The 22,992-nt window shown below is 35.9% G+C and overlaps 1 protein-coding gene and 1 pseudogene across 1 annotated transcript; one reads left to right on the top strand and one right to left on the bottom strand.

The window, feature by feature from the left end:
• Positions 1 to 399: 399 nt before the first annotated feature.
• Positions 400 to 6,215, bottom strand: LOC139936109 (V-type proton ATPase 16 kDa proteolipid subunit c). The gene is made up of 3 exons (XM_071930831.1): positions 6,000 to 6,215; positions 4,853 to 5,045; positions 400 to 3,838 (listed from the first exon to the last, which is right to left on the bottom strand). Exons 1-3 carry the CDS (start codon positions 6,067 to 6,069, stop codon positions 3,634 to 3,636), a joined length of 468 nt encoding a protein of 155 aa, XP_071786932.1. The 5' UTR covers positions 6,070 to 6,215; the 3' UTR covers positions 400 to 3,633.
• A 1,333-nt stretch (positions 6,216 to 7,548) lies between these two features.
• LOC139935848 (uncharacterized) lies at positions 7,549 to 17,730 on the top strand (annotated as a pseudogene).
• The last annotated feature ends 5,262 nt before the right edge of the window (positions 17,731 to 22,992 follow it).

Here is a 22,992-nt window from a genome sequence, read left to right as displayed (position 1 = left end):
TGGGTGCGTGACGCAGACGCGATTGCGCGTCTGCTTAGTGCACAACTCTCTATGGCGTTTGCCAACCAACAGGGTCTGTACGCATGCGTGAATGTAATTAGCATATTTCATGGGAAGGGTCCATTAAAATTCAGTCAGTTTCCCTCGTGGTTTACTTTTTGAATTCCCATCATGTAACTTTTTTGAATTCCCAATCAAGTAATTTTTAATGTATTTTCCTTCTGAAAAATTTAATTTTAACTAATTTAATCGGTTTATATTGAATTAGTACATTCCCTCTCGGTCCGGGGGGGGGGGGGGGGGGGGGTGCTAAGAGGAAGCTGCAGGACTCGTCTAATGAATCACATCTGCATATAACAAGGGAGTCTGTAAATAAACCAACACCAGGTTACAAAACTATTACTGATGACAATACTTTATTGTAGTTTCCTGATTTGTAGGTTTCCAACAGGAAATCAAGTCATATCAACACTACATTTACACCATTGATGTTTCTCTTAACCAAAGGTCGTGTAATACCACAGTGAACGTATGCACTGAACACCATTCAAGTGAGGATTATTTTGATGCAAAGATTGTTGCTATCAATGTAATAACAAAACATTTGCTACCAAAATGGCGCCCATGCCATACTTCAACCATATACAGAGCTTGTTGCCCTTCTTACAATGCTGTACGATCTTTGTTCTTAACACAAATTCACCATACAAATACACTGTACCATCAAATCTATTATGGAAGCCGTTTAACATTCTTATCATAAGCTACATTTCTAACAGTGGAGCGGGGTTTTTTCTTTAACATATAAATACATACATGAAAACTGAATGAAGTCACAAAGACAGCCATTATAATTAACCCATCATAAAACCAGAGCAGGACATTTGGCATTTAACCTTAAGTCGCACTTTCCACTAAAAGTAGTTGTGAACATTTCCTCTTCATTCCTGCAAACTAAATGTGACCTTTTAGGGGTCTCAGGGACGTTTCATACAAGTCAAATTGGTTTACAATTTAACAGACATGCTCAATGTATACCTTAGTGTCTATTTAAAAGATAATGTATCAAATTAATCAATACATTGATTAAACCAGTGTTAGTGCTACATGAATAACATCAGCCTGAACTATGGTCAAATTGTTCTTCAATGAAGGCATACAATGGTACTGACAAATGTTGGATAAAATGACCAAGTTTGATTTAGTCAAACACAAACTCGTTTTCCTACCACAGATACTGAGTGTTATATGAAGCTCACTTATGAAAGTGAAACTATAAACGTCATAATCTCCAGTTTCACAACTCATCAACCAAAGTGTGTTTAGCATCTCACGCTATGATGTTGTTTAATAGACAACAAGGATGACCTGCCAGCAATGACTTCAAAACCATGGGATATTACTAATATCTAGAACTCAACAATTCTAGACAACTTCATATTCAATTCACTCAGGCTAACCACAGGATATGATGCAGTTCATTGTTAGAACCAGCATAGTTGTAATCAATATTAATCATCATAGTAATTGAGTTGCTGTAGCAGATAACAATTTATGACTAACATCCATAATTAATATGTAACAGCTTGATTAGTATGCAGAGTGAGGGAATATCTCAAAATTAAAAACTCACTGCTGGAAACTGTTTTCAAGTATCATCTTTCTCTTTAGGTTGATCTTGATTGGAACCAGGAATCAACCATTGCAAAACCTGTTAACGCTTTTCCTAAAAGAAGTTCCCTTTAAGCAATCTATCACTGTTTGATGAAAGTGTTTACTTGATCAGGAGTTGATGTCCCTACATGTACCTTTTGAATAAAAACCAATTTTGAGATACTTCCTTACAAAACCCAAATTAAAACTAAACAAAGACAGTTAGAATAAACCTTTAATTTTCAGTGTCAATACTGATAATATAATATATCCATGTTGATTAAACACCCTCAATGTACTCAAACTGGTGTAATAATTGTATCAGGAATAAAGAAAATCTTTATCCTTACACCATTGTCTGACAACAGTGTTTAATACGGTACACAATTTGCAATTAAGCCAATCAGAGAGTAGGAATGTTTTATGCGTCTTTTTTAATACATTCACCAATCACAATATGTCTAATATTCTAACCATTGAAATTACATGCTCATATAAATGTTCATCAACTCATATTTTCTATCAAGAATCCATATTAATTTGCATCAGACTTTCTTTAACAATCTAAACAAATACAAAAACTCATTACTAATAAACATTGACAATGAACTCGATAATCTTTGGACTAGATGCGAGTTCTACACGTTTTGTGATAATAGGTTGTCCATATAATTAGGTCACGAGGTTCACACCACTGGGATTATTGCTACCAGATAAGACTAAACTATACTGCCACATACTTGTCCAACTATCCATTGGTAATGGGAGAATGATAATTAAGATAAGTGTACAATTATCTAGTGTACAGAACAATCAGGATAAATAGAGTTGGACTTGAAAGCTTGAAACCTAGTTTGGATTTCTTGATGGACCAGGTCTGATGTAGTTCATGTGAATAATGAACGATGTGGAACTTTTAATCGAAATTCACTATGCTTTTCATGACTTGTATTTAAAAGTAGACTTAGAGTTGTGACATCATTTGATACAGAGGTTATAAGAAGTGAACAAAAACCAAACACCAACAAAATTGTCAGATGGCAGTATATTAAACTTAGTTTTTAAAAATAATTGTTTTATTGCGAGCAGAATGTGCAAACTGGAAAATGTAGAAATAAAAATGAACTCTGCAGTAGCTTTATATATTATGGACATTAATAAAGTAAAACAGAGTGCATTTTGGATGTTTATGGTATTGAAATAGATGGCTATTTCTGCTTGTTGATGTTCATGTCACCAATATGACCCGATTTTACTTTATAATTTGAGCACATGCAATATACATGCAAATTTAGGTTTGATAACAATTTACAATTCAATATTTATATATGCAATCAACATACTTTTAATCCAACGCAATTGAGACAGCTAGATGTTCAGCAATGAGCTACCCAAAATTGTGCCATTTCCAAAACAACTACATTGTACCATGTATTTCTAATAACATATTCAAATTTCTCACACATCATGCCAATCATTGAATGTATGTAAAACTAAAATAAAACAAAAAGATGAAGTACTGTTTTTACTGCAATTTTTCTGCCCAGAAGATGCTTTAATGCTTAGTATTTAATTACATCTTAGATTAGAAATTGTTTAGGTATTTTGTTAGAATTGACAGTGGATAGGTCACTTCAATTCAATAAGGACAGTGGGCAGTTTTAAATTGTGGATTTATAGAAAGATGAGATGTCAGGGTAACAACCTGCTCATGTTGAGTCATGAACATCCACTTAGTGACCAGACTATGGGATACAGAATTCAGTCTCATCGTAACAACAATACAAAATGAATGTCTATTGACAGTTTTGTGTCTGTTGACAGAGCATTAATGAAACTGTTGTCATGAAATGAAACTTCTGTTGGTATATTCAGTTCTTCTGTAGTAGGTGGTTAAGTTTGTTTTGCTAATATTTATTCACACTGCCAAGAGACGGTATTTACCCATATTAATATATGTAGATTTATTGCTACTCCTCTTTACTTAGTTGATAGAATCAACGCAACGATGAGACCATAGAGACCGAGCACTTCAGCGAAGATAAGAATTAGAATCATACCCACAAAGAGCCTTGGTTGTTGTGCTGTTCCTCTTACTCCTGCATCTCCAACTATACCAATAGCAAAACCAGCCGCTAGACCACTCAATCCAACGCTAAGTCCAGCACCAAGATGAAGAAAACTCCTGCAGACATAAACAACAAACAAGTATTCACGTTAACCAGGGCTGGAATTCAACTAGTAACCCAAATGTGTTGGTAGCCTTGATCAGATCTTAATAGCCTAAAAACAGTTGCGTCTTAATTGAATTAAATAACACTAGGATCTTATATAGCGCTTTATCACACCCCTAGGGCATGTAGGGGCAAATCAAAGCGCTCAGGTGCCCTGCCTCCTCTCCCCATGTAGCATGCAAAACAAAGAGATAACGAAAACAAGTTATTGAAAATGATGGACCGCAGTATCCTAATGTAAGAGGCAACAAAAGCAGGACCCCACACATCTGATCGAAAAGAACGTGTGTGTGTGCGTTGTGTACATCACCTGCCTCCCCTAGGTGTTTTCGTTGTGTTGCGATCAAAAATTGTTTCAGTTTAAAACAAATATATTGTTAGCACAGTTCATTGCTTGATGTATTTTTTAGCTCGCTGGGCTATCAACCTGGAAATATGAGTATTCTGGCTGTAAATCTGGAATTGATGTGATAATTTTTCATTTGTGTTTTTAGTTAAGCTTTTACAAAATAGAAGTCAACCGATGAAAAATTAACAGCGGCACCATTTTTGGGGGTAAAAATAATTTCTTCAGCTGCAAAAAACCTTTGAAGATGCTCCAGTTTGTGATGAGGTAGAGAAACTTAAACTCAACTGTGCAACAAGGAAAGTTACAGGCACTGAAAACAGTCAGTAATTATCAAAGACCAGTATTCTCACTTGGTGTATCCCAACATAATATGCAAAAAATAACAAACCTGTGAAAATTTGGGCTCAATTGGTCACCGCTTAAAGTCTTATATTATTTGAGGGAGAAATTACCTCTTTCTAAAAAACGATTTTACCCCAGAGGGAGCCGTTTCTCACAATGTTCTATATTATCAACAGCTCTCCGTTGCATGTTATTAAGTAAGTTTTTTATGCTAACAATTGTTTTCAGTAATTACCAATAGTGTCCAGTGCCTTCAAGAGAAACTAAAACTCACCTGTACAACGAGTATTTTGTTGGATCATCTGACAGACCGTTAGCAATAACTACAGCAACCACTACACCATATATAGCAATAATACCCGCCATGACAACAGGGATGACTGACTTCATGATCAATTCTGGTCTCATGATACTCATAGCAGCAATTCCTGTGCCGCTCTTTGCTGTGCCGTAGGCTGCGCCCAAAGCTGTAACAAGTATAACAAAACATAATTAACAAATAGAAGATCCAAATTCATGCAACATATACATGTAGGAAGAAGCCCTATGTTCAAAATTGTTTGTTGTTGTCAGGTTTATTGTTGTATAGGCCTACCAATTTTACATGGTTTTTGCTGACAATTTTTAAATTCAATTTTTTTAAATTTATATCTACATTGGAAAACGAACACTTTCTTACAAATTAGCAGCTACACAAAGGTCTCGAACAAAAATAAGTTCAAACACACAATCCACTGAGAGGTAATTGAAAAGGGCACGCTGTTGTTACATTTAATATTTTACAACATTAAAACAGATTTCTGTTCTAGCTAGGTCTTCCTGACAACCAATAAACAGACTTGAAAAAATATCCCAAATGGATTGTAGGTACTCCTAACCTAATCCTAGAACTATATGACGTTCGTTCCGCTATCGTCACCTCATTGAGACGATCGATAGCAGAACGTAGTTCTAAAGTAAAGGAGTACTCTAACTGTTATTTACTCATTTTTTTAGGAACAATTAAATAATCAAATTCCAAAATCATGAGGAATTAATAACATGATTATGAATATGATCATAATCGTCAACATTTTGAACATGTCATTGTCAAATAAAAAGAAAGATAAAAATGTTTTATCTTATTTTATTTATTTAAATTAATTTTTATTATTATTATTATTAATATTATAGTATACAAATAATATTAATAAAACATGGCAAATTTGCTGAATCAAATCTGGTTTCAAATCACCATTGTGAACAGAAAGAAATCATTACTCCACGATCAATATACAAGATAAAATAGCCACTCCTCTTCTATTGAAATTTGCCCAAACCCCTTTTTTACAACGTTCATCATGCAATGTACACGTCCATAGGCGCAGGTAGGCACCTGCAAAATCTTCCTTGTAATTAAAACATAAAATGGATGCACTTACCGCTAAAAACCATGGCAGATGTGGCGCCCATAATGCCAAAGAAAGGAGTATACATCGGTACATCGGCCATTGTGATAATACTTTACTGTTTTCTGACTGCGAAATGTAAAAAGATTGAAGTTAAAACAACTAAATTGACTGTTTTTCGCTGGACTGTTTTCGTCTGAAGTGGCTGCACAATAAAATGGCTACAGATAATACATGGACGATCGGAAATCGGATCATGTGATGTAGCAGTCTGGTTTACATTAAACAAGTGGGATTGTCTCGTACTTAAACTATAGGGTCGGGAACCATACAGTGACTAAAATTAACATTACGACACACCGTCGGTGACTGATCTCTGTTGTCTGATATTGAAATGCACAACCTTGGCAAACGTCATAATTATAACAAACTCTCGCCTGTTATGAGTGTGAACACCTTTTAAGCCACTTTATTTCCTCAACTCCCTGATAAAGATAATACTCAATTCTAACTACTGTGAAAAATATTCGTTTATAAGGAAAAGGGGCGTGCCACGCATGCGCTTATCCCACACACAGCAGAGATAGTTGTACGTCTCTAATGAGGCAATTTTATGCAGGTGCACCAAATTTACTGATCTTCCAAACCATCCCTCCATCCCTCGGCCCTCCAACCATGGAGGCACATGTATCTTGTTAATTTTGGGATTTAATTCAAATTAAACAAATCATCGTGACTGCAAGTGGTGGATAAAATCAGAATAATTATATAACATTATGGCACTAATTGAATGTTAAAACTTATTATCAAGCGCTATAGCGCCCTCTTTTGGAAAGAAAATTTCATCAACGTAGTCCATTAAATAACCGTCAACTGCTGTTAGGCATTGCTTATCTTACCAATTACAAAGCCTTGCTTGACCGTTGTTAATATGTAGGTATGAACACTGTTCCCCACCCCATCTGCAACCGCACCAATTTATGTTGGGACTGGTCCTTCAAGTTGGGGCGTCAGCTATAGCTATAGTTGGAACAGTGGTGTAAAAGCATTGGTTGACGGTAGTTAACGGTTGTTCTGACAGTTTCTTATAGCGATATTGATATAGCGCCTTCTAAATTGAGGGCGCTCTAACAGTGGCACCCTGCCTAAGTCGTCTGCCCAGACAAGACAAGAGAGGTAAGAAAACTTCAATTTTTCCAGTGATTGTTGGGTTTTCGAGTCTTAAAAATTAAATTAAAAGCGTTACACTATCGTAGCGTCATACGTTATCGACCCTTATATATTTTCGAACCCTAACTTTGATTACCGTTTACCGCGAGATTGTGCAACCTGCACAGGCGGTGACAGAAGCTATGCAGTTTACTCACAGTCTGTATTTTCATCAGGCTTAATCATGCTGAGAATAAAGTTTCCTGTCGTTGGTTATGCTCAAACATTTATAAAATGATTGATTTTTGGTACTAATCACTAAGTGCATTTTATGCCAACATTCAAATGAGTCAAAGAAACATCATCCAACCTCAAAAGTTCAAAACAAAATTACTATCTGCTAGATTGAGTTTCATTCTGCTTTAGTCACTAGATGGATCATGTGAGGTGGTTACATTAATGTAATTATTGACCTTTGACCTTTCTGGGCCTCAACAAAGGCATTTGCACCATTATTGTCTTTGCTTTGTTTGTGACGAGTATACTATAACTATACAAACACAATGTAGCTCTGTGTGTGGGCGTGGCACTGTGCTGTTCTGGGCCCAATTTCATAGAGCTGCTAAGCACAAAAATTTGCTAATCACGAAATGTCTTCCTTGATAAAAACAAGATTACCATCAAAATTTCCACGTAATTTTCAGGATAAGCAAACAACAGCTAAATATACCAGTAACAAGCAATTATACTAATGCAACAAATGGAAATTTGTTTGGTAATCCTGTTTTTATTATGGAAGAAATTTCATGCTTAGCAAATTTTTGTGCTTAGCAGCGCTATGAAATTTGGCCCTGCTGACCGCTGACCGAGTGCTGTGGAGGCCACCAACAGAACAACAACATTCAATTAATTGGCATTGGACAGAATAGATTTGTTTGGCTTTGGTTTGTTTTGGTGTTGAAATAAAACAAAAATGAAATGAAAGAATCCGATCAGATTCAGCCCGGCTAATCCTTTATTAAAGTTTTTAGCTCCAAGAGGTCCTCTTATGACCATGGTATATAAACTGCAAGTAGATGTCATATTCAGATAGGAGTTTCCTGTATCATGTTTACCGGTAAGCTTATTATGCATCAAATTTACCAAATGAAGTGTTAAGAGTCCCTGCCTGTAAGAATGTACCAAATTAGGGGGGGGTGTGATTCATGGGTTCGCAGATCTTCTTCCAAAAAATTAGAGTGATACACCATCATACCAAACGAATAAATCCAACTTCAGAGCCTTTTCAAGATTTTATTTAAAGAACAAGGGCTCTATCATTTCAGTTTGGGACAGCCACTTATAATATCTAGGCACATGCGATTGTCCCAAATTAATTATAGAGCCCTTGTTCATTTGATAAAATTATGACATGGCTTTGAAGTTGGCTCTCCACAGAAAATATTGGTGTTTTGTAATACATTTTCTGTCAAGAACCAACTTCAAAGCCCTGTCAACATTTTATCAAATAAGGAAGGGCTCTATAATTAATTTGGGACAACCATATGTGCCTAGATATTATAAGTGGCTGTCCCAAACTGAAATGATAGAGCCCTTGTTCTCTAAATAAAATCTTGAAAAGGCTCTGAAGTTGGCTCTTGACAGAAATATAAAAAACACCCATATTCTTTGTAACCTTTGACCTTGGCAACAGTTACCAACCAACATTAAACTAACATCATTTGTAAAAACAAGTCCAGTCTATATCTTGACCAAAATTCATTTTGAAGACCTATCCCCTTCATGGTTTTCCAACATTTTGAAATTGGGGGATATTTCTCACTTTCGGTTGCCACAGCAATGCATAAAGTACAATGTATATAGGCATGTATTGTGAACTTTTGATCTGTAATATTTGTTAGCGCCACTCAAATCCCATTTTGTTTTTGCTTTTTATGTGTTGCTGAGAATCTATATAATCATAAAACACAGACAACTTAATGGGATCATATTGGCGCGTGGATTTCTAGACGACGCAAAATCACCCGAAATAGGCATTAGTGTAGTTTCATATGACCTTTGACCTTTGTTACAATGTATATTGGTGGGCCAACATGATCCCAATTATTTTTCAATTGAAATCTGTTTAGGAACACTCAACTTAACCAAATACAAGAAAACATTGATGGGATCTTGTTGGCATAGATACTTACAGTGATGAAAAAAGTGAATGTTGTGCCAGTTTAGGCCAAAATGTGTGGAATGACAATACTTTAGAAAATTTTCAAAAAATCTTTTGACATGCAAGTTGCAGAGATCCCAAGATTCTTTTTTCACTTGTCATTAGATGAAAAACTGTTCCAATACCCAGTTGCCATAAAAACAATTTTTTTTTTTGGCGCGCGAAGTTACGGAGGTGCGAAAACGCAATATATTGGTAAAATTTGAACTTTGACCTCTATTATCTCTCTGCGCCAACGAGATCCCACTCACTTTGCACTTAAATTTGTTTTAGGGGTGCAAGCTCTTTCATTTGAACTTGTTTGATTCATGGGATCTTATAGGCGCGTTGAGTTATGAGTCATTGAAAATGGCACGAGGGCACTGTTCGTCAAAGGTTCAGGTGCACGTAACATGATGCGCCAACGAGATCTCAATTTTTTTTTTTTACTTTTGTTATAAGCCCAACTGGAGGTTTCAAAAAATGTTTTACATTTGTTGGGATGACCTTGGCGCACATTTTTGTGTTTACAGGGAATGTACTATTAGTTTGTCGAGGGCTTTTAGGCCGAAACTTTGATAACTGGTAACTCCAAAACCGAAAGCGTCAGCAAACTAAAATTTTGGATTTATTCGTTTGGTATGATGATGTATCACTCTAATTTTTTCGAAGAAGATCTGAGAACCCATGAATCACCACTTGGTACACTCTTACAGGCAGGGACTCTTAAAGAAAATTTTTGATTTTTATTTGTGTGAAATCAACATTGAAACAGGGAACCTGTCAGAAAAGGGACAACAACTCTCCTGGTTGTTCGAAGGTCCTTAGTTGGAAAGTGTTAAAAACACTGTACACTGTTGGTAATTACTCAAAATAATAGTAAGCATAAAAACCTACTTGGTATCAAGCAATGGAGAGCTGTTGATAGTATAAAACATTGTGAAAACTGAAAAGCAAATAATTATGTTGCTGATTGAAATTTCTTGTTTTTGTGTTTCAGGCTGCAACTAGAGACGCGTTACTGGATGGAGCTATGCCTGGTTCAACTAGAGACGCCTTACTGGATGATGGAGCTATGCCTGGTTTCTATGTGAATAAGCTGAGTTACCAGACCCAGGGTAGACCCCCTGTATCAGTCCTCCTCAGTATCCTTTATGCTGTCTTAAATTTTAAAAGGTCAATTGAGAAATACCGAGGCATCACAATAACCTATGTGTCAATAAGGGAACCAAAGTTTGCTGAAGAGATTTCAAATTAAGGAAATACAAGGGCCTTTATCACATGGCCACTATCCTTCAAGGTTTAAAACGGTCGTTTAAGTAGGTTACTACTCTTTTATTCCCATTCATAAATGCCATTTTGGTTAAAAGGCGTAATAAAGTAGAAACTGTTAGAAATCTGTTTTCCGACGTCCTTGAGCTCTGTACGTGTGGTGCATTTTTATGAGACTGTTTTCAGAACTATGCAATTGTGCGTGTAGTAATGCATCCACGTATCCATGGGCTAAGATCAATCACCCCGGGGAACAAGGTTGAGGGCTAAACCGCACAAACATACCCCAAAACAACCGGTTATAAACAGCTGCAGCTGGTCATTATCAACCGTTTAAACACCCCCACGTGACGCTTTCCACCAAAAGAAATAGTGAAACTGTCTGAGGTATTTATGAAAAGATTTTTTGAAATATTGAGGCCCTGGGTTCTTGATAATTTTACTGAGGCCAGTTTAAGGTTATATTTTCCAGAACCAGCCATCAGCATTATTGTAAAACAAGTTGTTTAAACCTGATTCAACACACTTTCAGTAAAAAAAAAATAAAAATCCCTGTAAATTTTTAGAACAGATCTGACAGCCCACCTTGACTCTGCATTGTGTTATGCATGTATTAATATTTAAACTTGGCCACGTAATTTTCTGTAAACCATTCAGAATGGATAAATAATTTATGAATAATGGCTTCATCTTTAGTGCTTCATATTTGCAAACATTCCTTAACTCATTTTACTCAGATGCCTTTGAATATTTCATGTATAGTTTTGAATATCTTATAATTTTTCGACAAAAGCAACAGGTAAGTTTTGCTTCCTGCCAAACAGGGAAACAATACCAGAAAAACCCCTCTTTATATGTAGCTTGTATTCCATTTATCTTTTCTTGCATTCCCTAGAATTGTGATTGATTTTGCTTAGAAACATTAGCAGGGAAGTAAACCTAAACCTCCATTGCTCAATTAGAATTGATGATCTTGTTGAGTTATCAGTCACGTGTAAACAATGTTTATTTCTTGCTCATGCTGTACAAAGCAAAAGAGGCATTTGGTAAGAAATGGATCATAAGAAATACATCAGCAATAATGCCTATTACTATGAGTAATTTCTGGTATTGAGCCCAAGGATGTCTAAAAACCAAACAAAATCACTGTTTACTCGGATGCCTGAGGAAACCTGTAGACAAGGATGTCTAGCAATGCACCAGAAACACTGAACTGAACCCCCTCTTCCATGATCAGCGTTCTGGATTGTGAAGTGTGCACAACCTATTCTAGTACCCATTTATACCCCTGGGTGGAGAGAAGCAATTATTGTAAAGTATCTTGCTCAAGGACACAAGTGTCACGACCGGGATTCGAACCCACACTCCGGTGACTTAACCACCAGAACTTGAATTCGGTGCTCTTAACCACTCGGCCATGACACAATGATCGTATATTGGATATAACCCTCTCCCATACAGAATCAACAACAGTGGGTAGAATCAGAAGATTGGTTGTATTCCCGTCTTCTCAGTGACTACTTGCATTACTTCCTGCCTATTGATGGCACCAGTCTACCCTTGACTCCCTTCACTTCAAGCACTCGGGTATCCAGTCATCAAGGTCACTCACCATCTTACAGGTACAGTCATGTCTTAACCATCTAGTTTATGCACAAACCATGAGGGCGCTATTCATGCTGTTTAGTCTATAGAACTAGAAATAGGAACCGGAGAACTCTGAGCGCGTCACAGTGCGTGCGATTTTGTTGTGAGACCAATGTTATGGCTGTGCATACGTCATGTTTTACACGTGCATGCCAACATATTTCGCCATACTATAGACGTCATGAACATTGACCAATGAAAGTATAAGAAACGGTCTACACTGTTTGTGCGATGCCATTTTGCCATACATGCATGTCATGTGATGATCATTTTGCCTTGTGGTATTGATAAGCCGTGTCCACAGATGACACAGAGGGTGGCCGAGCTCAGTGTCCCCAGGGTTCTATTTCTATGCGTTTATTAGATTCATTACTAAGTTCTTAAAGTCATATTGGAAGAGTCCATATCGCTAGTAGCCAAGGACTTAGTACTTTCATCCATACTGGGTAATAACATTTCATATTATATATATTCCTCTTACAAGCCGAGAGAAGTCTTTATGAGGATTATGGTTCACCACATCATGGCCACTCTGCTTCATATGGAAGTAGTTTCCTGACCCCTAAGCCTAATCCATCTGTACCTGACTTGGGCTCCCAAGTAGCTGAGCTTGAGACCCCTGGATTCATGTATACACCACTGTACAGCTACATGTATCATGTCAAAGCTTTGGTAAGTTTGAGGGTTCATTGAGTTCATGTTTCTTATACTCAAACAAAAATTGATTTATAACTACATTTTTAGCTAGTCAGTTTTCCTTGTGGCTCATCATGTATAATAGTCTTACATTGAATCTAATTTGTTTAATATCCATAGATGATGAATAAACTACGAAAGTTTGAGATCGCGTACCGAGGTGACCCAGAGCTTCAGCCAATCAGAAGCTTTGAAAATGCGAACCTTGTTCGCAAGCTGTATGCACTCTCGTCAAACTTCAACACTACGGTAAGATTGATTTGATGATTATCTGACTGATCTGACAGGTTGATTTTCAAAACTTGTAATTTAAATTATTATTCACTGAAAACCAACAAATAACAATGTCGAAATAATAATAACAGACAGTTACACAGGATAGCGTTGACAAATTTGACCATCAATGCATGGTGTGTTGACAAACATACCAAAGTCATCTTGTCATTCATTTCATTCTTTAAACTATCTCAGGAGCTACTAATGAGCTAGCAATGTGTACTGTCAAGTATGTTGTTCAATCAAACTTAATTTAAATATAAGAACCCTGCCTGACCGCGCAGGAACCCATTTAACTTGGTGACTGGGATCAATTAAAGTCAAGGGTCATGCTTACGAGTCTTAATATTGGGATTTAAAACCAACACCTAAACTATTGTTCTAGGGGATTTAGAACCAACACCCAAACTATTGTTCTAGGGGATTTAGAACCAACACCCAAACTATTGTTCAAGGGGATTTAGAACCAACACCCAAACTATTGTTCTAGGGGATTTAGAACCAACACCCAAACTATTGTTCTAGGGGATTTAGAACCAACACCCAAACTATTGTTCTAGGGGATTTAGAACCAACACCCAAACTATTGTTCTAGGGGATTTAGAACCAACACCCAAACTATTGTTCTAGGGGATTTAGAACCAACACCCAAACTATTGTTCTAGGGGATTTAGAACCAACACCCAAACTATTGTTCTAGGGGATTTAGAACCAACACCCAAACTATTGTTCTAGGGGATTTAGAACCAACACCCAAACTATTGTTCTAGGGGATTCAGAACCAACACCCAAACTATTGTTCTAGGGTTAGGCCTATCGGCCATGTTGTGCCAGTAACTATAATCCTCATTTAAATGTTCTGGAGGGTGTGACGGAGAGATTTAAAGGCAGTGGATACTATTGGTGATTACTCAAAATAATTATCATCATAAAATCTATTACGAGTAATGGGGAGAGGTTCATGGTATAAAATATTGTGAGAAACAGCTCCCTCTGAAGTGACGTAGTTTTCGAGAAAGAAGTAATTTTCCACAGATTTGATTTTGAGACCTCAAGTTTAGAATTTGAGGTCCCGAAATCAAGCATCAGAAAGCACACAACTTTGTGTGACAATGGTGTTTTTTTCTTTCATTATCTCACAAATTCGACGACCGGTTGTTGTTTTATGCTTATGTTGAGATACACCAACTGTGAAGACTAGTCTTTGACAATTACCAATAGTGTCTACTGTCTTTAAAGTGAAAAGTAATGAGGGAATGAATCTATCTAATAAGATTGTACAGTTTGGTTAGTTGTTCAAACTGCTATGGAACAAACTTTCTTCATTGTAAAGTCTACTTCAATTTGAGAACCAAACTAAACCCATGTGCTTTTGTGTTTTCTCATTTATTTAGTTTGGTGATAAAGTCTTTGAGGTGTATCATCGAGCAGATTTCAGTGGAGCTTTAGCTAAGCAGATCTTCACTGCACCTACATCAATCCCAACCCATAGACAGACGCCCATGCCAACGCCCCCATACCGTGCCTCCCCTCAACAACAACAAACATGCAATCCAAGATTAAGTCTTCGTTTTCTAGCTAATTACTACACTCTAGCTAAGCTGGTACTGCTCTCGCTGATTCTTTGGTTATTTATTGGCTTTGGACCTACTGGAATATTACTCATGCTAGTGTTCTTGACTGTGCTCTACATCTTTTTCAGCAGGGTGGTGTACACAGTTAAACAGTCACACACACATGAGCATATTGAATAGTGTACAAGCACATGGTGCAGCCAACATGGATTCAGTGCGGTTATAAACCATTATAGACTTGACTCATTGTTGTACCTATAATGGCTACCAAGAAGAACCCAGTCAAATGTCGGATTGATAAAGTGTGTATTTACACCCATGAAGGACTTGGTAAACTCTAGTTTGGATTCAGTACTCTACTGGGTACAATATATGTTTCACAATTGTCATCACGGAGGACTTTGACAAATTGAATTAGTTGGCAAAACCTTAAAGTACATTGTAAATTGATTTGTGGAAGACTTGGTCAACTTTAATCATAAATTGCAGGGTTGAAACAATACACCAGTAAAATGTTCACATCTAAACAGGGTTGAAATAATAAGTAACAATATTTTGCACTGCGTTTAATTTCAACACTTTGCACGGTAAAAGGGACCCATAGGATAAGATGTAAATAAATAAATAAATAAACAGCTGAACATAAAAACCATACTATGTGTCTTGGCAATGAGGTTTTGATTAAAATACACTAGGAAAAGTTATATCAAAAAGAGTCAAGATCTTTCTATACAAAGTGCTGTCTTGCAACCATTTCAGTAACAAACATCATTTTGTTATGAGGTGTTCCAGAAATGCAATGATGTACATGTAAACTTGCAACTGTCCATTACACTTTAAAATTATACATAAAGATATTGGAACACGTCTAATGTGATAAGACAATTGAAACACTATTTTCAAACAAGTATTACCCTGTCTCTCAGTTGTTTTTATGATTATTTTTAACTTTTACCTGTGGCATACATCAAGTTAGCCGTCTTATAAACATTAAAGTATATTATGTCATGTAACGATGATAGGGTGTATTGAAATGCACAATGATGCAATTATTATTTTTAGAATAAAAAATAAACTTGTAAATTATACCAGGTGTTGTAATTAATCTCCAATTACATTTTATCTCCTGAAAGTATGTTTGAAAGTGAAACATTTCACAAAGTGCCATCTTGCAACTCTTTTAAAGACACTGGACACTATTGGTAATTGTCAAAGACCAGTCTTCTCACTTGGTGTATCTCAACATATGCATAAAGTAACAAACCTTTGAAAATTTCAGCTCAATTGGTTACTTCTTTCTCAATTACTTCTTTCTCAAAAACTACTTCACTTCAGAGGGAGCCGTTTCTTACAATGTTTTATACTACCAACCTCTACTCGTTACCAAGAAAGGTTTTATGCAAATAATTATTTTGAGTAATTACCAATAGTGTCCACTGCCTTTAAAGTCACCTGGAAATATAATTTTGTTTCTTTCAAACATAAGAGTTTATGCTTACGAACAATAAAACAATTTTTTTAGTAATTGTTTGTCACGATTTATATGTTTAAAAAATATATAAAGTTGTTTGGGGGTCTGACTCCGCCTACCCATTTTGTGATGTCAATCGAGGCAGACTTTGCCTGCAATGCGCATAGTAAACACACGTGCAAAGTACATGTACGTCCAAGTAATGAGTTGGTACATTTCAAAAAGTGTTTTTCTGTATTCAGCAGCAATGCACCTGGTCGGCATTGCCGGGGAAAAAAAAAAATTTTTTTTTAAACGTACAAACTCACGATTTGGTCCGTACATGTACTTTGCAAGTGTGTTTACTCTACGCATTACAGGCAAAGTCTGCCTCGATTGACGTCACGAACAGCGCCCTCTCGGGTCTGGGTCTACTCTTAAATTTGTTAATAACATAAGAACTGATTTTTTAAAACCTTAGTTAACTGTTTATTCACATTCCACTCATCAAAACACATATATTAGTGACAAAAGCTTTATTTTGAAAAAATACCACTTCCAGGTGACTTTAAGGGAAAATAAACTTTGTAATAAAATATCTAAGAAATGTGCTTATTCTGATACGTCATGATCTCTGATGTAATGTAGTAAACAAAGTTGGGCAATTGTTTTGCAGACAAAGCAGTACTGCTTAGCACAAGTTTGCAGTTCATTGAAAAGTAATCTTCACATATGCAAAACAGATGATTATTTACTCTGTTAAACAAAAAGATTGGTTTGTAAACATCTTAAACTCATCTGGGATTTATCATACAGCAGCTTAAGCACAAAAACTAGCTAAGCACAACAAAATTATACTTAAAAGAAAATGGTTGATAAGCTAAAATATTTGTATCCTGCTTACTGCTGTTAACTCCTGCTTAGCATAAACTTTTGAAGCAATATTTTCTTAAGCTGAAGAAATGAAGTTATCATTGTTGGTTTGTAACATCTGAAACTCATATGGGATATATCATAGAGATGCTTAAGCACATAAACTAGCTAAGCACAATCAAATTATGCTTACAAGAAAAAGGGTTACCAGCTTCAAAACCATTTTACATGTAGGAACTGTGACTAGTATCCAGCTTACTGCTGTTACATGCTGCTTAGCATAAACTTTTGAAGCAACATTTTCTTAAGCTTAAGCATCTCTATGAAGTTGGGCAATGAAAATGAAGTTACCATAAAAAATGTGGCAGGTTCCTGTGCTTTTGGTTGTTAAGTACTAGTTTCCACAAGTTGTATGTAATAAACACAGTAAGCATAAGAAACAGATACTACTATGGTAGTATGGAACCACACAAAAAATGGTTAATTTAGTACATTTTGTTAACAAATTAACTGCTGATAGGATCAAAGAATGCTTTTTCTTTTTCCTATTTTGAAGATTTCCGATTCAGTGCTCTCGGAACAAATGACAGTTGCGTTCGGCTTTTATGACCTCTGGGTCCATCCACACCTCTGAAAAACAAAAACAGAAACCACAGTTAAAAATACCTATCAATAATAAAAGTCATAATATATTTAATAAACTTATATGACAAATAAAAGCAATATAAATAGGATCACTGTCAAGTAAATGGTTTATTGTATAAAGATTTAACTAAATGGAAAGTCTGAAAAAACATTGTCCCTAACAGTCCCCATTCCTTTATATGCAATACCAAAGTAGAGAATTTAAAAGGAGCTATACCAATCTTGTATGTAAGTCCAAACCATGTCATGTAGAGTTACATAAGAGAAAAGGATATTATATGAATATTCAAGTAGGTACAGAGAAAGTATCCTCCCCAGTTTTGGTTTGTGTGAATATTCATGTAGGAGTTTGCATATTGATTAGTTTGTTGCATCATGAAATCTGCATCAGCACAATATGTGAATACATTATTTAACACAGAGTAAGAATGTCTGGAATGAGGTGTGGCCTTTTGTGTGGATGTGATGTGAAGTTGAAGGAGAGTGGATGCGTCTTGACCACTTGCTGCCTTCATGAGTTACTATGGACCCATTGGTTTTCACTGCAAGGCAGACCAAGTGGATTTGTCCATCTTAAACTAACCATGGAATATTAAGAGAAACCTGGGAGCATTGAGGATACCTAATGTGACTTTTTACCAGTGATCCAAGGCAAGACAAACATGTAAGTTAACTTAATTTTATTATACAATTTTCACCAGAGCCACAATATACCTTCAGTTCTATCAATATCATTCAACAAGATGTTTAGAGATACAAAAGCAATTGCATATAATTTGGCACGTCTGGTCCTGAAAGAATGTTGGTGAAATCTTTATGAACTCTTGTCTTAAAATCCAGTTTAGTGCTATTATAGTTGTATTCACTTTGCATTGTATCAATAAACTGTTCCTTGCTCTATGTTTTGTGATACAAGTGTGTCCATTTAGCACAAAACTAATTGGTTTGAGTTAAAAAAAACAGTTCCTTGTCGCAATAAGCTTATGAGGATACGCTGGTAAAATCCATGTTTTAAAGTTCATAAAATGATTTGACAAGGCCGCGAATGCGCGTGATCAACGCATACTGTCCTACTACGTCAAATCGTCGTCTACTCGCTTGAGCCGTCAACTCAACCACAGACTTGCCCCAAAACCGGCGTGTGTATTCGCCTTTGACCTACATTCATTTCACTATTTATTTCTTAATTTCCAACTTACATTGCCTTTGATTTGATATTGTTGTGATTTTTATACTGTGTAAATAAACTAGACGCACAAATTCTACACCAACATTACCTACAAGTTGAATCCACCTGCATGTACTGTTTACATTATGCCCCTGCATGTACTGTTTACATATCCACGTGCTGCATGTACTGTTTACATTATGCCCCTGCATGTACATGTACCGTATACATAATACCACATGGACACATAATGTACATGCAGCTGCAGACGACCAAAAGTTAGCTTGCCGTATCTGTGTTTTGATTGGTCAACCGAGGTGATCTCAGACCAATCAAAACAAACCCAGCTACGGTAACTTTTAGTCACTGCACTTACCCAATGATAAAATTTTATCCAATGGAATCACTGGATCTGAGTAGCAGTGACCTGTCTTTATCCTTGCGGTAAATTTAAAGACAAAAGCCCTGTTGAAAATGCAAAATGGCGGCTGACGGCTTTGTAGTTTTACTAGAGATAATTAGTTCACAAGAAAAAACTTTAAATTTGAACCGCAATTTAATACAAACTATTTAAATTCTCTATACGCTACTATACTTTATAGTTTTATGCCTCTTTTGTGGATTTGAAATGTATTTTGGAGGAGTTGCGGCGAGTTGACAGCACCAAGGCCACAAGCGAGTTGACAGCGAGTTGGCGGTGAGTAGTTGGAATGTGCGTTGCTGACCAATCGTTAAACTACGAATATTTTATTGCAGTTTTGTATACAACTAATCCTCAAATTACGAACCCATAAAAATGGTTGTTGACGGAGAAAAAAAAGTATTATCAAGGGCAGAAATTAGCGGTCAAAATATTATTCTATTTTTTTCTTTTTAAGTTTTGAAATCATTTGCATTATGTTACAAGTTGGCTAGTCAAAAATGAAAATTGCAGGCGACCCAAAGTTTGACCCCAAATAGAAACGTATACAGTTTCCGATGTTCACCTCCCGTGACAAATAAAGAATCACTCCAGATTTGTCTCCCTTCTGGAATACGAATAATGACCGGTCCGTTTACTGGCTTGAAACTTAAATCAAATATTGCTTCTTACATAATGTATATTAAAAGATAGAACTCAAAGAGTGCGTCACTGGTTCCAGTTGAATGAGCTAAAACAATGAAAACCTTAATGGTCTAAACTCCTTATTACAAAGATGTTCTCATGAAACTTCAATCAAATATTGCTTCTTACATGTAGCTTCAAACAAAACGATAACACTTTAATTTATAGTTTAAAGAGTGTCATCATTTTTTCTCCAGTTGAATGAGCTAAAACAATGGGATCCTTAAATGGGCCATCTCTGATACTTTCCTTTTTTGTCATTAGTTCTTAATAAAGCACTACCTGAAATTTCTTGACCCACATTTGTTTTCTTCATTTTTATTTTCTTCAATTTTTTTTTAAAGCAGCCATCCCTAGTTTGCATAAATTAATTTTGCATTAATTAACATAAAGCTGTTTTTCATCCCTAAACTGACTGGGGAATTACTAGCATTCACTTTTATCAAACATAAAAATATCTGGTTTGCTGAGTGCCTTTGGCTTGAATTCATTTTTTTTTATAGTTCAAATGTGAAATATTTGTTAGCGACTTTCCATGTACCTGATGATGGTGAAGATTGTACTACAAATTAAGCACTGAACCTAACTGAATACAAAACAAAGGCACAATAAATTCTCACACTATTAATTAATGCCGTAATTAATGTTTCGCACACGTAACTAGTTACGTGTGTACGTGTGTGTGACAGCATGCCAACATGCATGTCCCTCAATACACAAGGTATGCGCTGTGACGCACACCCAGGTGAATAAGCCTTGAGTGTCACTTATGGCCACATTTTTTACCTACACTTGTGAGAGGGGTACAACAAAGACCTAGCCAACATTTTTTCACAAAGGGGGGAGGGACATGACCCAAAGTGGATTTAAATTGACTCTCTTTCTCTCTGACATTGCTATTGCGATTATGTTTATGTACATTTTTAATTGTTATGCTTGGTTTTATTAAAAATAAATTGTTTCAGACAAAAATATACTGTTGTCTTTATACAGTTATTTGATTCCATTTGGAAAATTCATTAATTTACACATAAATCATTTCTGACACAGAGGCAAGTGCTAAACAATGTTGATTTGCTTGATTGTCGATTGCCTCAGTGCATTAAAGCATAGGGCCTCACACACATCACCGACCATAATGTCACTCACGTAACCCAGCATAATAACAGAAAGTGAATATTTAAAATGTTTAGTTGACCTTAAAATCGATTGTGTCATTAAACCGACTAGGAATGAAAGTCCCCCCACAAGAAGTATGAGTCTTTCAGCAATATCAGACTCACAGAGTTTTGAGAAAGAAACTTTTGGTAGAAAAACCTGCTTTTGTCTGACGTCACACACGTAAAACGTGACAGGTCTTTCTCTGCAGCAACCCAACTTTTGTGGAATGCACTTCCCATATACATAAAATCTAGCAAAACTACAGAATTGTTCCACAAGCATCTGAAAACATACCTCATGAAGGAATCCAGCGATTAACTGTCATTTCCATACTTGTCATTATTTCGCTAATTACTGTTTCTAGTGGTTTTTTTTCTTGTGCGCCTTGGGTGCCATTTTAGGCAGATATGTGCGCTTTATAAATCTCTTATTAATCTTATTAATATTATTTGACCTTTGACCCAAAGTAAAAAAGTCAACACTTTTTTATTCAATTTTAAACTAGGGTCGGTAAATCCATGTTATTTATGAAAAAATAACAGTTATCATAGTAAAGACAGGGGACAGATATTTAAGTAGAGAATTTCCCAGTTTGTTTTTCACACACGTAACGCGAGAATGGCCCTAATGGGCATCACTCCGTATTGCAATAATTATTGCAATCAAATATTGCTGTTTGTATGTAGATAACAAAAAAAAAAATTGATCTCAAAGAGTTTATCACTGGTTCCAGTTGAATGAGCTAAATTAACAAAACCTTAAATGGCCATTACTTCATACTTGTCAATGTCTCCAAACTGCTTTTTGGAAGAGTTTATTGATCTTAGATTTCCCCAAATTCTGAAAATCAATCTCATCTTGTATCCATTCTAACCAAAGCTCTAATGAAGAAAAAACAAATATTAATGTATGGTTCAGAATAGAATGTCAAAGTTTTCAAGCTAAAGGGACAGATCTTTGTCACCCAACCAGCTAAATATGGCCAGTGATGACCTAATCATGACAGTCCAATGTTGAAACATGTTTATGTTTACTAACATTCAAAGAAGAGGAGAGAAAGACACATGTGTTAAGTAGGGCTTTCCTTTACAACAATGGATAATTCCAGCAGTTTTGAATGGCATAATATTGTTTTGCATAGCAAAAATTGAGACTGAACTTTTGTTGTGCACTTTGAATGCTAGTATTGAGTAGCAAATGGTGATTAATGAGTAGTCAACTGAAACACTTTGTGTCGCAATTTGCTCTGGTATACGAGGGAAATTGTTCACTGACAACATTAAATTTATAGTACCTGTGTTAATCTAAAACATAAATTTCTTGCTTACTTTATGTCTGAAAGTGTAATTACCAAAAAGGGAACAATAAAACACAAAGCATAAGTACCTACCTGGAGTTAATGGAAAATACTTGCTCATTCTCTTTGGAGCTAAACCTTTTAATCTGTGACTGTCAAAGATTTGACTTTGAGGAGAATCACTCAGCCACTTGGCTGCATTGATCAGCTGAATATGGGCATCATAACCAGTGACATCTTTACTTATCTACAAAACAAATCAATAAATCATTTATAAATATTACACCTTTTATGATTGATTTATAGTACTAACTAGGGTCATTGCAACTCACTATTTTGTAGCCTTTATAAAACAGTATTTGACTTTTAAAGTTACTGTTATTACTCTTATAATGCATTAAACTCTGTTGATCCTATCTGTAGTGTAGTGATTTGGGGTTCCATTAAATCCAAACGTGGTGCCGGAACCAGACAAAAAGGGACCAATACTCGGCTAGGTTATTGTCTGCATTT

Source organism: Asterias amurensis, chromosome 4 (assembly GCF_032118995.1).
Source record: "Asterias amurensis chromosome 4, ASM3211899v1".
NCBI classification, from domain to species: domain Eukaryota; kingdom Metazoa; phylum Echinodermata; class Asteroidea; order Forcipulatida; family Asteriidae; genus Asterias; species Asterias amurensis.
The sequence above is the reverse complement of the archived record's forward strand: the minus strand, read 5'-3'. Positions and strand labels throughout refer to the sequence as shown.

Coding starts and splice junctions, on each gene's coding strand:
- LOC139936109 (XM_071930831.1), bottom strand. CDS start 6,069: ATGGCCGATGTACCGATGTATACTCCTTTCTTTGGCATTATGGGCGCC. Junction 5,046..5,999: donor ATCTGCCATGGTTTTTAGCG/GTAAGTGCATCC, acceptor TACTTGTTACAG/CTTTGGGCGCAGCCTACGGC. Junction 3,839..4,852: donor ACAAAATACTCGTTGTACAG/GTGAGTTTTAGT, acceptor TTATGTCTGCAG/GAGTTTTCTTCATCTTGGTG.